The 16652-nt window shown below is 38.7% G+C and overlaps 1 protein-coding gene across 1 annotated transcript in view; it reads right to left on the bottom strand.

Annotated features, from left to right (window-relative positions):
- The window catches only part of RAB3C (RAB3C, member RAS oncogene family), a 277486-nt gene that overhangs the window by 44237 nt on the left and 216597 nt on the right, over positions 1-16652 (bottom strand). The window contains exon 3 of the mRNA XM_068532979.1: positions 13158-13282. Within this exon, the coding sequence (XP_068389080.1) occupies positions 13158-13282 (125 nt within the window). The remainder of the gene's footprint in view (positions 1-13157; positions 13283-16652) is intronic.

Genomic DNA, 16652 nt, shown 5'->3' with positions numbered 1-16652 from the left:
ATAGAAACACACAACCTAACAAGACTGAATGAGAAAAAAGTAGAAAATCTGAAAAGACCAATAATGAGTAGAGATTGAATCAGTAATCAAAACCCTCCAACACATAAAACCCCAGGGCCTGATGGCTTCACTGGTGAATTCTACCAAACATTCAAAGAAGAATTAATATCAATCCTTCTCAAGCTCTCCATAAAATTGAGGAAAAGGAAAAACTTCCAAACTCATTCTGAGGTCAGCATCACCTTGATACCAAACCAGATAAGGACACCACAAGAAAAGTACAGACCAACACCCCTGATGAATATGGATGCAAATATTTTCAACAAAATATTAGTGAACCAAATTCAAGAGAACATAAAAAGGATTACACACCATTGCCAAGTGGGATTTATCTCTGGATGGTTCAACATATGCAAATCAATAAATGTAATCATATTAATAAAAGATAAAAATGACATGATCATCTCAACAGATGTAGAAAAGCATTTGACAAAATACAACACGCTTTCATGATAAAAACCCTTGGCAGATTGGGTATAGAAGGAATATACCACAACATATATGACAAACCCACAATTAACATTATACTTAATGGAGGAGAATTGAAAGTTTTTCCACTAAGATCAGGAATGAGACAAGAATGCCTACTCTCACCACTCCTATTGAATATAGTACTGGAAGTCCTAGCTAGAGGGATGAGGCAAGACAAAGAAATAAAATGCATCCAAATCAGGAATGATTTGCTATTTGTAGACAATATGATTCAGTATATAGAAAATTCCAAAGTCTCAACCAAAAAACTTTGGAACTAATCAACAGTTTCAGTAAAGTTATAGGATACAAAATTAACATACAGAAACAAGTTGCATTTCTTTACACTAAGATTGAAATAGCTGAACAAGATCCCATTCACAATAGCATTAAAAACAATAAAATACTTAGGAATAAATTTAGCCCAGGAAGTGAAAGATCTGTACAAGACTATAAGAAAACTACAAGACTTTGCTGAACGAAACGGAAGAAGACACAAACAAGTGGAAAGACATCATGCTGTCATGGATTGGAAGAATTAATATTATTAATATCTCCATAACATCCAAATCCATCTACAGATTTAATGTAATTCCCAACAAAATACCATAGGCATTCTTCACAGAAACAGAAAAAGCAATCCTAAAATTTGTATGGAACCACAAGAGACTCCAAACAGCCAAAGCAATCCTGAGGAAAAAGAACAAAGCTGGAGCTATCACACTTCAAACTACACTACAAAGCTACAGTAATAAAAAACAGTATAGACACATAGACCAATGGAATAAAGTTAGAGAGCACAGAATTAAACCCCTGCTCATAAGATCAACTAATATTTGACAAGGGAGCCCAGAGCACCGAATAAAGAAAGATAGTCTCTTCAACAAATGGTGTTGGGAAAACCGGATGAACACATGCAGAATAATGAAACTGACCCTTATCTCACACCACTCACAAAAGTCAACTCAAAATGAATCAAAGACCTAAACACAATACCTGATACTATAAAACTCCTAGAAGAAAACATAGGGAAGAAGCTCCTCAACACTGGTCTTGGCAATGACTTTTTGGATATGATACCCAAAGCACAAACAACAAAAGCAAAAATCAACGAATGAGACTACAGCAAACTTAAAAGCTTTTGCACAGAAAAAAAGAAAAAAAAATAAGATAATGAAAAGACAACAGACAGAATGGGAGAAAAAATTTTCAAACTATTTATCAGGAGAAGGGGTTAATATCCAAAATATATAAAGAGCTTGTACAACTCAAAGTCAATAATTAAACAAAAAATATGATTAAAAATTGGGCAGAGGATCTGAATAGACATTTTTTCCAAAGACATGCAGATGGCCAACAGGAATGTGAAAGGATGGTTAACATCACTAATCATCAGTGAAATGTAAATCACAACCACAAAGAGATATCACCTCACACCTGTTAGAATGGCTATTACCAAAAATACAAAAATTAACAAGTGTTGGTAAGGGTATGAAGAAACGGGAACCCTTGTGCACTGTTGATGGGAATGTAAATTGGTATAGCCATATATGGATATTCCTCAAATAATTAAAAATAGAAATATCATATGATCCAGAAATTCCACTTTTAGGCATTTATACAATAAAAAAACACTAATTCAAAAAGATATAGGCACCCTTATGTTCACTACATTATTATTTACAGTAGCCAAGATATGGAAACAACCTAAGTGTCCATCATTGGATGAATGGATAAACACACATATGCACACACACGTACACAATAGAATATTATTCAGCCATAAAAAAGAAAGAAATCTTGCCATTTATGACAACATGGATGAACCTTGAGGGAAATAAGTCAGACAGAGAAAGACAAATACTGTATGATCTCATTTATATGCAGAATCTCAGAAAAAAAAGGAAACCACCTCCCCCCAAAAAAACCTCCAAAATAAAACCCACCTCAGATACAGAGAACAGATTGGTGGTGATCAGAGGTGGGGGCTCGGGGTTGGGCAGGCAAAATGGATGAAAGGTTCAAAAGGTACTAATGCCCAGTTATAAAATAAATAAATCACGGAGATGTAATGTACAGCACGGTACCATAGTTAAAAATACTGTATTGCATATTTGAAAGTTGTTAAGAGAATAAATCTTAAGTTCTCATCACAAGAAAAAAGTTTTTGTAATTATGTATAGTGATGGATATAGACTTACTGTGGTGATCATTTTGCAATACATACAAATATTGAATCATTATGTTACATACCTGAACTAATGTTATATATGTCAATTATAATTCAATATACCTGAACTAATGTTATATGTCAATTATACCTCAATAAAATAAAATAAAAAAATACTGTTGACTGAGTCCCACCAGAGAGATCCCAATTTAACTGGCCTGATTTACTTTTCTATTTACTTTTTTTTTACTTCTATTTACTTTTCTCCTCTCCTTGCCTTGGTCCTGCCTGAATTGAATTTTCTGAGAAAGAAGTGAGATCCCCTCAATGTTTTGAGGCCTACCTGTGACTTGAGTTAATTTATCTCTGTTATTCCTAGTCTCAGAGCAGTCTTATGTGGCTCTCTCAGCACAACAAAGAAGAAAGACAGCACACTTTACAATACCTTAATTTTTCATTGTTTAGAAGGGAACTACCTTAAGTAGTCCTCCTTACAGATTCCCTAAAATAATGCTCTAAAGGTATAAGAAGTTGCTGTGTAACCGGTTTAGTGGTAACTGTCTCAGTGTAATTTTTAAGGCCCAGAGAGTGAGGCATCAAGAATTTTCAGAGGTTTCTTATAAAGCACGGAATGAGTAGTCAAGGAGTTTTCCAATTTACTGGTTGGAGGAAATTCCATAAAGCTGGGCACTGTTTGAAAATAAATATTATGTACTTGGGCAATATTGCATTTGAGAAAATTTATCCTTAACAGTGATCTAGTCATTTTCTGGCATCTTTCACTGGATCACTGTGGATCACTGGAAGACTCTGGGGTCCATGAACAGAGTTTAAATAGGCTCATCCATTATATAGACCCTAATTCTCTCCTGGATTGTAAAATAGAAAACTAAACGCAGTTAAGACCTAATCTGTATCTCAAGGTCATTCCAAGTATACAGTGACTCAAGCGGAGCTTAGTGGTCAGGAAGGTGTGACGCTGGTAATTATAATTCTCTTCAATGGAAAATGTATAAAGAGAATCTGGCTGCCTAGGATCAGACTGTATGGATCCAAAGTTCAGTGAAGTTACTGCTTTGTTCATTCTCACCTGAGTTGGCAATGAAAGACAAGGGTGTTTACACTAAAAGACTCAAATTAGAAACCAATTGAAGAATCCTAGAATCAGAGTTCCTAAATTAGGCATTCCTGAAGTCATCCAGTCTCAGCAGAAATCAGCAGCATGGGCACTAAAATCTCAGGAGGTGGACTTTCCTGGCTTGGTAACAATGATGTTCCATTCACCCCAGTTAACATGTCCCCAGGAGTGATATCAAGGCATATGAAGCCGCATGGTCAATGTGCTCAAACACTTATTCTTGGTGGGATAGAAATGTCCCATAGAGTCCAAACTCTATTAGCCATGGTGTATCTGCCTTACTTGATTTATCTAGACTTTTTGGGAAGCAATTATATTGAATATATCCTGTCTGCACCACCTCCCTCCTCCAGAAACAATCAGTTCTTTTAGTATATTCCTTGTTATGTGAAGGAGTATCCTTTCTGATTTGTCTTTAATTTACCTTTTTCTACTTCAAGAGATTATTCCCTTGAAGGAACTGCTTAATTAAGCCAGCCTTTATTGAATCAATGTTTCAGAGTTTATAGACATAGAATGTGACTTTTTTGTCACTCTTCTTATTCTTAAAACAGAAGGAACTATGTATTTGTAGATCTGTATGTCCCACCTTCATCCTTCAAGTTATACTTGTTTTGATGTTTTCCAGCCCTAAACAGGGCTGGAAACAATTTATGCATTCACGATATTTTATTGTATTTTTGACATGCAGACCACACATTAAGCTTCACGAGGAGGAAGATACATAGTTCATGACTCCTTAATATCATTATAGGTGTTTAATAAACATTTGAAGATGAATAAACAAAACAAAACAAGTCATTAAATGTGAAAAGAGGGGGAAACAAATTTTACAGGTTGGAAAGATGGCAAAGTATAAGAATATTTTATAGTTGTCAGAAATCCTCATGGGTTCCCTGTGCTAGACAAGGAGGAAGGATGGAGACGACAGGGTTGGAATTTAGTAATACAGGCACATGATATCATGACAATTATTTAAATGGAGAGTAATAGGATATATGTATCTGTTATTTGCTTTAGGAAGAAATATGAATGCAAATTAAAAACAAAACTAGAGCCTTACAAATTAGTTATTAAAAACATCACTTCTCTCCAGAAGCAAATTTAGTTTATCTGCAATTTTTGTTTCTCTAACTACATTTTTAGGAAACCTCAGAGTTTCTGCACTTTCTGCCCATTCAGCGCTTGTAAAAATGGTTCAAGTATTCTTTCTTCTATAATTTCAGGGCAATACAAATCCATTCTCCTGCGTACATTTCTTTGTTCTTATTCCCAGTTATATCACTTTTATTTTAGGAAAACATTAATTATTTCTATTTTTCTAATTTAATATTTAATATTTTTACATTTAAAACAAATTATGAGACTGTACATATATATAGATTATTGCCATATTATAAATTTGGCATTTGGATAAAAATAAAAATTGAAAACATTCCTATATATTGTTATAGGTACATGTGTCTATAGTAAATGTCAAAAACACATATGGGAAGAATGATACTAGCTATAGGATAATGTTCAGCTCAGGGGCAGTTCCCTACCTTCTCCAAACACTTGCAGCTACTTTAAGCCAGTGTTCTAAAATTTTAGGGTTGTAGGAAAGTCAGAATGTTGTTTGTTAAACATGTAGATTCCTGGCCTTCAGAAACTTTGATGCAGCATGCCTGAGTTAGGGTTGACAAATATGCACTTGAAAAAGAACCCCAGAGGATTCAGCTGCACATGATTTAGAGGACCACCCAAAATCGGAAGTATTGAATACATGCAGCTGGTAGGTGGGTAGAGGGTCAGGGCTAAGACATGACTTGGCTGTCATTAGTTTATAGGCAGAGTTCATGCCTCAGAAATGGTTGGGACTATCTAAGGGAGAGTGCAGAGAGAGAAGAGTGGTGGGCCAAGGACAGAAAGGCAAAGTGCAAAAGGGAGAAAGAGGAGGAGTCTCCCAAGGAAACAGCCAAGGTATGGCTGGAGAGAGAGCACCATGGTATAGAAGCCAAGATGGCAGAATTCAAGAAGGAGGGCATGCCCAGCAGGCCAAATGAAACAAACCAACCAGGAAAGGGAAGACCAGAAAAATGCTGATTGTCTGCATAGTCTATCACAGGCACTACAATGGTTGCTCCTGAAAGGTAGCATTTTCATTGTATTCCCAAGCAACTGATGTATTGTAAATGTTTGGATTGGCAAGGGCAGCTGACATACAAGTATTTTAAAGACCTCAGCTACAGCTCAGTTCCATCAAGTACCTTCATTAGGATAAGCAAATGTTATGGATGTAACCATCCACAATGGAGAATTAATTGTAACTAGATCAATACAGCAGTGTTTTTGAACCATCTGCTAAGATGTGGTAATGACATTTAAAAAACAGTGCCCAACCTTTGTGTGTGTGTGATGCTGTTCTGGACAATGGAATTTTACCAGTAATTAAAAAAAAATAAAGCTAAGACCTTTAAAATCTTTAAACTTAGATTGTGAGGGTTTTTTCCCCCATATAAACGATCTCTCATGATCATTTGTAGAAGGGTGTGTAGTCATGAAAAGAACAAACCACATTAAAGAAGGTAAACGACTCTCTAAGAATGCCCAAATGTTGGTTGCTATGACAACTGCTGGGGTTTATTGAACACAGAGCAAAAAATCAATCAGAAATCATTGGAAGAATGTGTATGGGTACATAAACCATTTCTGCCTCACAATTTCAGGAAATTTCCTTCATCTATGTACCACAGGAAAAGGGTTTGTGTTTGTGTCAGTCAGTGGAGTTCCAAGGAAAGCTGCCCTCTTGATGCATTCACACCATTTTAAATGTCCCCTTCCATAACATGACCTTCTCAACACCCAGGTAATTTATTACAGTAGTAAAAAATGTAAGCAGCTACCTGGCTCAATGTCACTAAAATATTGGCTCCCATCTATTGTTCTTTGAACCAAACAATTTTCAGGTTTATATATAGAAGTCACTTACATCTGTGTAGCAGTTTCTTCCCTCCACATAGCATATGCCTGACTAGTCAAGAAAATACAGGGAGGGAAGAGATTGTCTCAGGAAGCCACCCTGCCAACCCTGTCTCAGATTTCTTTTCTCTCTTCTCTTGGGGAATCTACTATTCTCCATTCCTAACTTCCTGAGGTGCTAAGAGGACTAAGAAAAGATAGCCAAGTTTTTCAGACTTTTGGGGGGAAAAGATTGTTAAATTGATAGAATGGGGAGAGGCCCTATGAACGAGAAGATAAAAGCTCAAGGGCGGCCACAGAAAGAACAGACATCAGCTGTATGATTTTCTCATGGGCGAATGTAAGAAAGTTTGGTGGGAGGGTTCTTGCGGTCATTGGGTGATAGCCTTTGGTCCAATGAGCTCACTAATCTCATAAGGAAATGGTCAAGCTCTCAGACTGGACTGTGCATAGTTCATTTATGAGATGACCAAGTGACAGCATGCCCCACTGAGTGGAGGTCTGCTTCTCTAATCTGTGCTGCACACTCCCTGCAGATTAATCACAAAGTACCCCCTCCAGAACAGTGTTTTTCAAATTATAGTGGGTTGAAGCACATTAGTGGATCCTAGGATTTATTTAGTGAGTTGACACCATTATTAAAAGAAAAAAGAAGGTGAAAAATAATAGAAAAGAGAATAGTACCGAACAAATCTCATCTAATAAGAGTAAATGTGTTTTGTTTGGTTTCATTCTCTTTCTCTCTACGTATGTATGCACTGGGTTGCTAGATTGAATGCACTTCTTACTGTAGGTCCTGGCCAAAAGGTTAGAAAGCCAGACTCTCGGAAGGAAGGGAGGGAGGAAAAAGGGACAGGAGGGAGGGAGGGAGAAGGGAGAAAGGGAGGAAGGGAGGGAGGGAGGGAGGGAAGGAGGGGAGGGAAGGGAGGGAGGGAGGGAGGGAGGAAGGAAGGGAGGAAGGAAGAAAAAGAAATTCCAGCTCCTTTGCTTAGGGCTGGAATTGTTCCCCAAATCCACTCTACTTCCATAACATTACGCTGGGTTCCAACTTTTCCACTCACTCTCCTCCCAATGTTCCTCTCAATGTCCTTACTCCACTGTGCCCTTTATTCATGCTTCTTCTCCTCTTCATGGTTTTCATATTCTACTCTCCTTTCAGGACCATTCAAAACTTGTCTTGCCATTTAACCCATATGATTGTTAGCTCCTCTCATCACTCACCTCTTCTTAGCTGTTCTGCTCATTTCCATACATTTTCTCTGTTTCCTCTGCATTGCTCCTTATCTGCCTCCCATCTCACTTCACTCTCACACCTCCTTCTAACACCTGTGTCTGCCACCCTCTCTCTGTTGCTTTCCTCTTGGCATCTGTCTCCTAGCTTATCATATCCTCATGATGCTATTTTTGGTGTTGTCTTGTTATTTCTGCTTTCTTGTGTGTACCTCTGGTCTCCCCAGTTGACTGAAATCAACTTGAGCCGAGGGACTGTGGATCACACTTTTCTGGTATCCCCCGTGATGTCCGACACAGTGCAGGATACATAACTGGTGCTCAGTAAAAAATGCCTTGAATTAATAAATCAATCATGGCCATTGCAGCCTCTATCCCCACGCACCAGTCCCTGCCATGGGTGTCCCCCAGCCGCCACCTCCTCTGTGCCCCCTTCCCACCAGGGCAGGCTCATGTGCTCTGGGGCAGCCTCAGGAGCAGATGCCTGTGGGTGGCCCACATGCATAGGTGGGGCTGAAACCACAGCTGAGCCCCAGGGACCGTGCAACTAAGGAAGAAGAGATGAAATCTCCCCTTACTGCTGCGCAAACTGCGGATTTACACCCCTGCAACTGGCTTTGTAAACTCAGCACCTGCAGAACATCTGAGCAGACAACGAGTGCTCCTGCAGCTGAGACAGGTCTAGCTTTAGCAGCTGTGGACTTTGTGGACACGTACACATGGGTGTTGGGCCAGGCCAGAGTCCGAACTGACCCCATAACACCCACAGTGGATGCAGATCCATGATTACTGCAATCCTGGAACCTGACGTCAGTGGATCTACACTAGTGGCCTGTTGAAAACAGCACCTGGGAGACACCAGGGCCAACTGCTGGCATACCCACACAGTTAAGGTGGGGCCGAGAGCAGTGCCAACAGTGTAATCTGAGAGCTCACACAACGGGTGAAAGGTGACACAACAGAGCACACCCACAGGTGAACAGCTCCAGAGGAGGGATACTCAGTGGCTTCTCTCCCAGTGGGAGTGTTCCAGTCCCACCTAACTCACACCACAGATCAGAAACACAGCCAAGAAACAGATCTGGGGGCCACTACTCCAAGAACTAGGGAGCAGACCCCACCCCTGACAGGGCAGTGACAACCACAGAACAAAGGGGAGGTTCAATATCCAATGCAGGCTCTTGTCACTACAACATCAGTCACAGCTCCTATCAAGGGGATAATGGACAGCATACACTGAAGAAAGAGGTGGCAGACACCTATACTAAAAACAGCCCTACCGCCAAAAAAAATTTAAACCCATGCAGGCCACACAGAAACGTTCCCACATAAAAATAGCCCTCCAAGACACAGTCTGAGAATCTGGCATTGGGAAGAAGAACCCCCAGAGCATTTAGCCTTGGAGACCAGCAGAGCTTGAGTGAAGGAACTCCACAGGGCTGGGGGAAAGACACTCTACTCTTGGAGGGTGCACACAAGGTCTCATGTGCCCTGGGACCAGCGAAAAGCAGTACATCCATAGGAACCTGGGTTAGACCTACCTAGGGGTCTTGGAGGCTCTCCTGGGGAGGTATGGGTCAGCTGTAGATTGCTGTGGGGGGCAAGGAGACTGGTAGTGGAGGTCCCAGGGAATACTAATTGGCATGAACTCTCCAGGAGGTCCCAATTTTGGCACCATACCCGGTCCAACCCAACAACCTACAGGCTACAGTGCTGGAAAGCCTCAGGCCAAACAACAAAGAAAATAGGAACACAGTGCCACCCATCAGAAGACAGGCTGTCTAAAGTTGCACTGAACTCACAGCCACCTCAAATCACACCCCGTGACACAGCCTTGTCCACCAGAGGGACAAGACCCAGCTCTACCCACCAGAGGGCAGGCACCAGTCCCTCCCACTGGGACACCTACAAAAGCTCCAGGACCAACCTCACCCACCAGGGGTCAGACACAAGAAGGAAGAGGAACTATGATCCTGCAGCCTGTGGAAAGGAGACCACAAACACAGAAAGTTAGACAAAATGAGACAACAGAGAAATATGTTGCAGACAAAGCAACAAGATAAAAACCCATGAGAACAACTAAAGGAAGAGAAGATAGGCAATCTACCTGAAAAATAACTCAGAGTAATAATAGTAAATATGATTCAAAATCTCAGAAAAAAAATGGAGGAACAGACCAAGAAGATACAAGAAATGTTTAAAAAAGAGAAGATTTGAAGAACAGAGGTGAACAACACAATAACTGAAATAAAAAAAATACACTAGAAGGAATCAATAGAAGAATAACAGGCAGAAGAACAAAGTGAGCTGGAAGACAGAGTGTTTGAAATCACTGCCATAGAACAAAGAAAAAAGAATGAAAAAAGAAATGAGGACAGTCACAGAGACCTCTGTGACAACAGCAAATGCACCAACATTTGCATTATAGGGGTCCCAGAAGATGAAGAGAAAGGAAAAGGGCCTGAGAAAAAATTTGAAGAGATTATAACTGAAAAGTTCCCTAACATGGGAAAGGGAGACACTCATCCAAGTCTAGGAAGTGCAGAGAGTCCCATACAGGATAAACCCAAGGAGGAACACACTGAGACACATAGTAATCAAACTGACAAAAATTAAAGACAAAGAAAAAAATATTAAAAGCAACAAGGGAAAAGCAACAAATAACAACACAAGGAATCCTCATAAGGTTAACAGCTGATTTTTCAGCAGAAACTCTTCAGGCCAGAACAGAGAGGTACGATATATTTAAAGTGTTGAAAGGGAAAAACCTACAACCAAGATTACTCTAACCAGTAAGGCTCTCATTCAGATTTGACAGAGAAATCGAAAGCTTTACAGATAGGCAAAAGCTAAGAGAATTCAGCACCACCAAACCAGCCTTACAACAAATGCTAAAAGAACTTCTCTAGGTGTGTGTGTGGGGGGAAGGCCACAGCTAGAAACAAGAAAATCACAAGTGGGAAAGCTCACTGGTAAAGGCAAACATAAAGTAGTAGTAAAAAATCATCCACACACAAATATGATATCAAAACCAGCAACCGTGAATATACAATGGAGAAAAGACAGTCTCTTCAATAAGTGGTGCTGGGAAAACTGGGCAGCTACATGTAAAAGAATAAAATTAGAACACTTCCTAACACCATACACAAAAATAAACTCAAAATGGATCAAAGACCTAAATGTAAGGCTGGATACTATAAAACTCTTAGAGGAAAACATAGACAGAACTCTCTTTGACATAAATCGCAGAAATATCTTTGTGAATTCACCTCCTAGAGTAATGAAAATAAAAACAAAAATAAACAAATTGGACCTAATGAAACTTAAAAGCTTTTGCACAGCAAAGGACACCATAAACAAAATGAAAAGACAACAAACAGAATGGGAGAAAATATTTGCAAATGAAGCGACAAGAAATTAATTTCCAAAATATGCAAACAGCTCATGCAGCTCAATATCAAAAAAGCAAACAACCCAACCAAAAAATGGACAGAAGATCTAAATAGACATTTTTCCAAAGAAGACACACAGATAGCCAAAAAGCACATGAAAAGATGCTCAGCATCACTAATTATTAGAGAAATGCAAATCAAAATTACAATGAGTAGTTGTACAAAACTACAACCACCTCACAACAGTCAGAATGGCCATCATCAAAAAAATCTACAAACAATAAGTGCTGGAGAGGGTGTAGAGAAAAGGGAACCCTTCTACACTCTTGGTGGGAATGTAAATTGGTACAACCACTATGGAGAACAGTATGGAAGTTCCTTAAAAAAACTAAATATAGAACTACTACATGATCCAACAATCCCATTCCTGGTCATATATCTGTAGAAAAACATAATTTGAAAAGGTATCCCAATGTTCATTTCAGCACTATTTACAGTAGCCAAGACATGGAAGCAACCTAAATGTCCATCGACAGAGGAGTGGATAAAGAAGATGTGGTACATATATACAATGGAATATTACTCAGCCATAAAAAAGAACAAAATAATGCCATTTGCAGCAACATGGATGGACGTAGAGATTGTCATACTGAGTGAAGTAAGTCAGAGAAAGACAAATATCATATGATATCGCTTATATGTGGAATCTTAAAAAATGGTACAAATGAACTTATTTACAAAACAGAAATAGAGTCACAGATGTAGAAAACAAACTTATGGTTACTAGGGGGGAAAGGGGGAAGGGATAAATTGGGGGATTGGGATTGACATATACACACTACTGTATATAAAATAGATAACTAATAAGGACCTACTGTATAGCACAGGGAACTCTACTCAATACTCTATAATGAGCTATATGGGAAAATAATCTAAAAAAGAGTGGATATATGTACATGTATAACTTATTCACTTTGCAGTACACCTGAAACTAACACAACATTGTAAGTCAACTATACTCCAATAAAAATTATTTAAAAAAAAATCAATCAATCATGATTCCCTCCTTTGCACCAAAACTCTACCCTACTCACTCAAGCATTTTTTCCCCCTATATACAATGTTTTGCGTTTGAAATGGCTTTGCCATTTCTAAAACTCTTTCATATCTATCTCTTATCTCAGTTGATCTTACCTACAAGGACTTGGTAAAGTAGGCATGGGTCATAATACTCATTCTTAAGATATGAGGAGGTAGAGTCTCAAAGAGGTTTGTAACTGTAACACACATTGCCAGTGGTGTCCCTAGAACCAGAATCTATAACATGACCTATTCTGTGCCTATTACCCACCCTCCTCCAATGGAAACTTGAAAACAACAATCATATAGCATAATAAAGTGCTCACTCAGTATAGAATATTGTATATAGAGAAAAAGCCCCAAAGAAATAGCAAGCAAGGCACATCCTGTCTTTCTTATGCAATGGAATTTGAACATCTTGTGCTAAATCCAAATGCTGGCTGTCTATTTTGCTTCTGTAATTGTGCTTGGATTCTAAGGATGCCACAGAAAGTGGGAGGAAATCCACTTACTACTTACAGGTGATGTGTTGGTTTCTACTGTCGGGTTGACAGTCTTTTCATTAAATCCATCCTAGCAAGTAGCGGGACTCTGCACTGTGTTACAAGTAATTACCATGCTCTCTTTCTCATTAATTTGATCATTTGTTTCTTACCAAGCTGTTCTCCTAAATGTTGGCCCCTCTCAGTTGAGATGACTCGCTCATCTTCCATGTCACATTTGTTTCCAACCAGGATAACCTGGGCATTATCCCATGAGTATGTTTTGATTTGAGTTGACCTACAAGAAAAAAAAAAACAACAGGCAAAAAAATGATCAGAGGAAAGTGCAACAGCATAAAATGAAGGAGAAGAAATATATCCCACAGATGACGATAATAGCAAAAAATGAAGCCCAAATGCCTGACATTTAGAATTAATTAGTTCAGTGCAATTCTACCCTTCAGATACTCATCAGGGATTGTGTGAGTCAAAAATCAGGGGAATGGTGGTGTGGTATTGTATTTAGAATTCTTCTGTGTTTGATGAGATTAATATTACTACCGCTTCTTCCTTCCCCCCTTCTACTCCACCTTATACAGTACTTTTATAGCTGGAGTGAGTGGCCAGCCATCCCAGTTTGCACAAGATGTTCCCAGTTTTAGCAGGAAAAGTCCTATGCCCCAAGAAACCCCTCAGTTCCAAGAAACCTGAGATGGTTGGTCACTATTTATAGCCCATCACAGAAAAAAAATTTTTACCTTGTTATAGTCACAACTTAAAGAGCTAAGACAATTGGGTTAGGAAATCTGTGAGTAATGATAATATTTTTAAAAAGCGTTATAAGAACTAATATACTCATGCCTTACATTTTTAAGAGAAAAATGCCAGGTTGATTAATATCAAAATTATAATACAATGAGCTGGTGTTTTAGGTTACTATAAACAGGATATCTAGGATTCAGAATAAGCTTCTGGTATGGATCATAATGCACATAACCAAATTTTGATTTTGAAACTTAGTTGATAATTATAATGGTTAATATTTGCAAGTACTGTTTTAAACTCTTTATATATGTTACCTTAACTTAATCCTTAGAGTGACTCAAGGGAGATAATATTACGATCCTCATTTTATAGTTGAGGAAAATGAGGCACAGAAAGGTTAAAAAATTCACCTAAGACAACTCAGCTAGTAAAGTGGTAGATCTGGAAATCAAACGCAGTCAGTAAAGCTTTCAAGCCTGTGCTCTTAAACACATATCTGTACTACTCATTACAAGTTTGAGAAGTGAAGTTCTAGTGTATTTGTTATCATTTCAGAGAGGAAGCTGAAAGGAAGCCATGTTCTTTAATCCTCCCTTTTTATTGGCCACGTTCTTATTTGATAACAACAATTCAAGATAGGTGGGAAAGACATATCACCCAGTGGGTGGGTGGGGGGGGAGAGAGGGAGAGAGGGAGAGAGGGAGAGAGAGGAAGAAAAGCTAAGCAAATGATGAAAGTTTAATAAAGGGATTTGTAAAGCGTCAAAAAGAGAAGCTTGGCATGTTCTTACTAGCAACTGTCAAATACTTCAGGATTTTTACATAGAAAATAGTGATGCGCTGCGCTCAGCTTGAAGAGAGAATGAAAGCAAATAGCTTTAAACTGCAGCAGGAGAGCTTCTAATGAGATGTCATCACTATTTCTCCCTTCTGAGAAGAAAGAAGAGAGCTAAAAGGCAGATAGGGTCTTATCTCAGAGTACTTCCCTGAACCAAGTACAAGTTTTCAAATGAGATTAAAATATCTGGTGAAAGATACCTTTGGTTCCATGTGAGCATCTCAAGGTGCAGCATATTTTATCAGAAAAATCTGGGGATGTGACCTTTCTAATTCTGACCCCTAAGAGAATAATACATTCCTCTAGCAATAGTCACATTCAGCATATATCTATAAACTGGGAAAATAAAGGCAGACATTCAAAATCTATACTTTTCACTTACCTCATCTTATGAGCGGGGTATATGAAAAATGATGAATTCAGAGTGAATTAAGGTGCAAAAAATATTCTATATCTGGACACACCTTAAATCTCAAGTGCTAAGATAGTTGTATAAATAAATTCCAAAGGTTCTTTCAAAGGAACTCAAATCTAATCAGATTTCCTTAGGTAATTAAAAAAATTATCCCTTTGCTCCTCTAGGTCTTGTTAGCCAAGGCTTGGCCTATGCCTGGAAAGGCCCTAGGTTGAGAGCCCCTATGTTAATGGAGAAAGTTCTTATCCTGGCACACAGCTAGAACGCAAATTTGCAGAATGAAGTTGGGGAGACGGGAGTCACAGGAGTGTCATACTTGTGTAAGGAAGAGGCTGGGGCTGGTATGTAATGGCATGGCTTACTGAACTTACCAAGGACAAATGCTTGCCTGAAAAAATTTAGCACTCTTCTGACCTAGTTAAACTCTTCCTGCTGCACCCCTGACTGTATAAACTTAAACCAGGCCGGGGTGCACCTTTGTGAAGGTAAAGAAGAAACAACTCAGCTAGCTGATTTGTACTCTTTAACCAAGTTAATGGAATGCTTGCTTCTGCCATTAAACATGTCTGAGTCTCTCAGTTCCAGCATAATAACTCATGGGGTCTTCGGAGGCCACAGAGATAGATTATACATCTATGCATACACAACATTCCCTGTTTATACTGTGTGTGTGTGTGTGTGTGTGTGTAATTTTGGGAGGCCATGATTACATCAGAACCATCCCCCTTTCCAATTGTACCTATATCAGAAATATTTTACTGTAACCTCTGCAATGTCCTAAATTGCCAATAATTAAAAATGAACACTTTCTATAATTAGGGAATTACAAAGAACCATTATCTTAAAAGCTTCATGAGCCATTGGAGACAATTTCTCTTTTTAATCAAATATCAACTGTGGTCTGAGACATTTGTGTTGAAGTGAACAAAACATTAATTTGCCAGAGTTGGTTAATCAAATAAGATTTGTTTTTGACTACTCTGGACTTTCTGATGAAGTCCACCATCAACAGAGTAGCTTTAGGCAAAGCCCAATCACCAGCTACAGGGGAACAGAACCATGCTGACTGATTTATGAATTACTACATATCATAGAATCTAAGATGCCATGGATTATAAGATTAAAAATTACTTTACGAATGGCCAAGAACAAAAAGCAGCAGCCAATGAAACTATGATACAATGGTTAACAATTTTCCTGCTAGACACACTTGTCAGTTACAACAGCTTCTTGTTACTTTGAAGCTTTTTTCATGTATTCTGAGGGATTTAGTAATTCTTTCTGTCTTCAGTTGCTTTGTTCATGATGCTTTGTTAATGAAAGATGATCATCCCATGACTACCTCAATAAGTCAACATACCCTTCTGCTTGTGGGTATCTTCCCTTAAGATCTGTAGAGCACCAGCATGTTGCTTTGCAGGGAAATATGAAATGATGATCATTACTCCAAATGAGTATTCACATCCCTAACATCAAACTGATACCCGCTCCCGCATACACAATAACTTTCTACCTACGTTGTAACAGTTCCACCACTCAGTTGAGGTAAGGACAGTATACACAGCTATGACCATGTTGGCGCATGTACAGGCAGTGGAATCCATTTCTCATACAGCATCAGCAATTACAATGTTATTTATTGTAAGACACA

The sequence above is a fragment of the Eschrichtius robustus genome, chromosome 2, assembly GCF_028021215.1.
Source record: "Eschrichtius robustus isolate mEscRob2 chromosome 2, mEscRob2.pri, whole genome shotgun sequence".
Classification (NCBI taxonomy): domain Eukaryota; kingdom Metazoa; phylum Chordata; class Mammalia; order Artiodactyla; family Eschrichtiidae; genus Eschrichtius; species Eschrichtius robustus.
The sequence above is the reverse complement of the archived record's forward strand: the minus strand, read 5'-3'. Positions and strand labels throughout refer to the sequence as shown.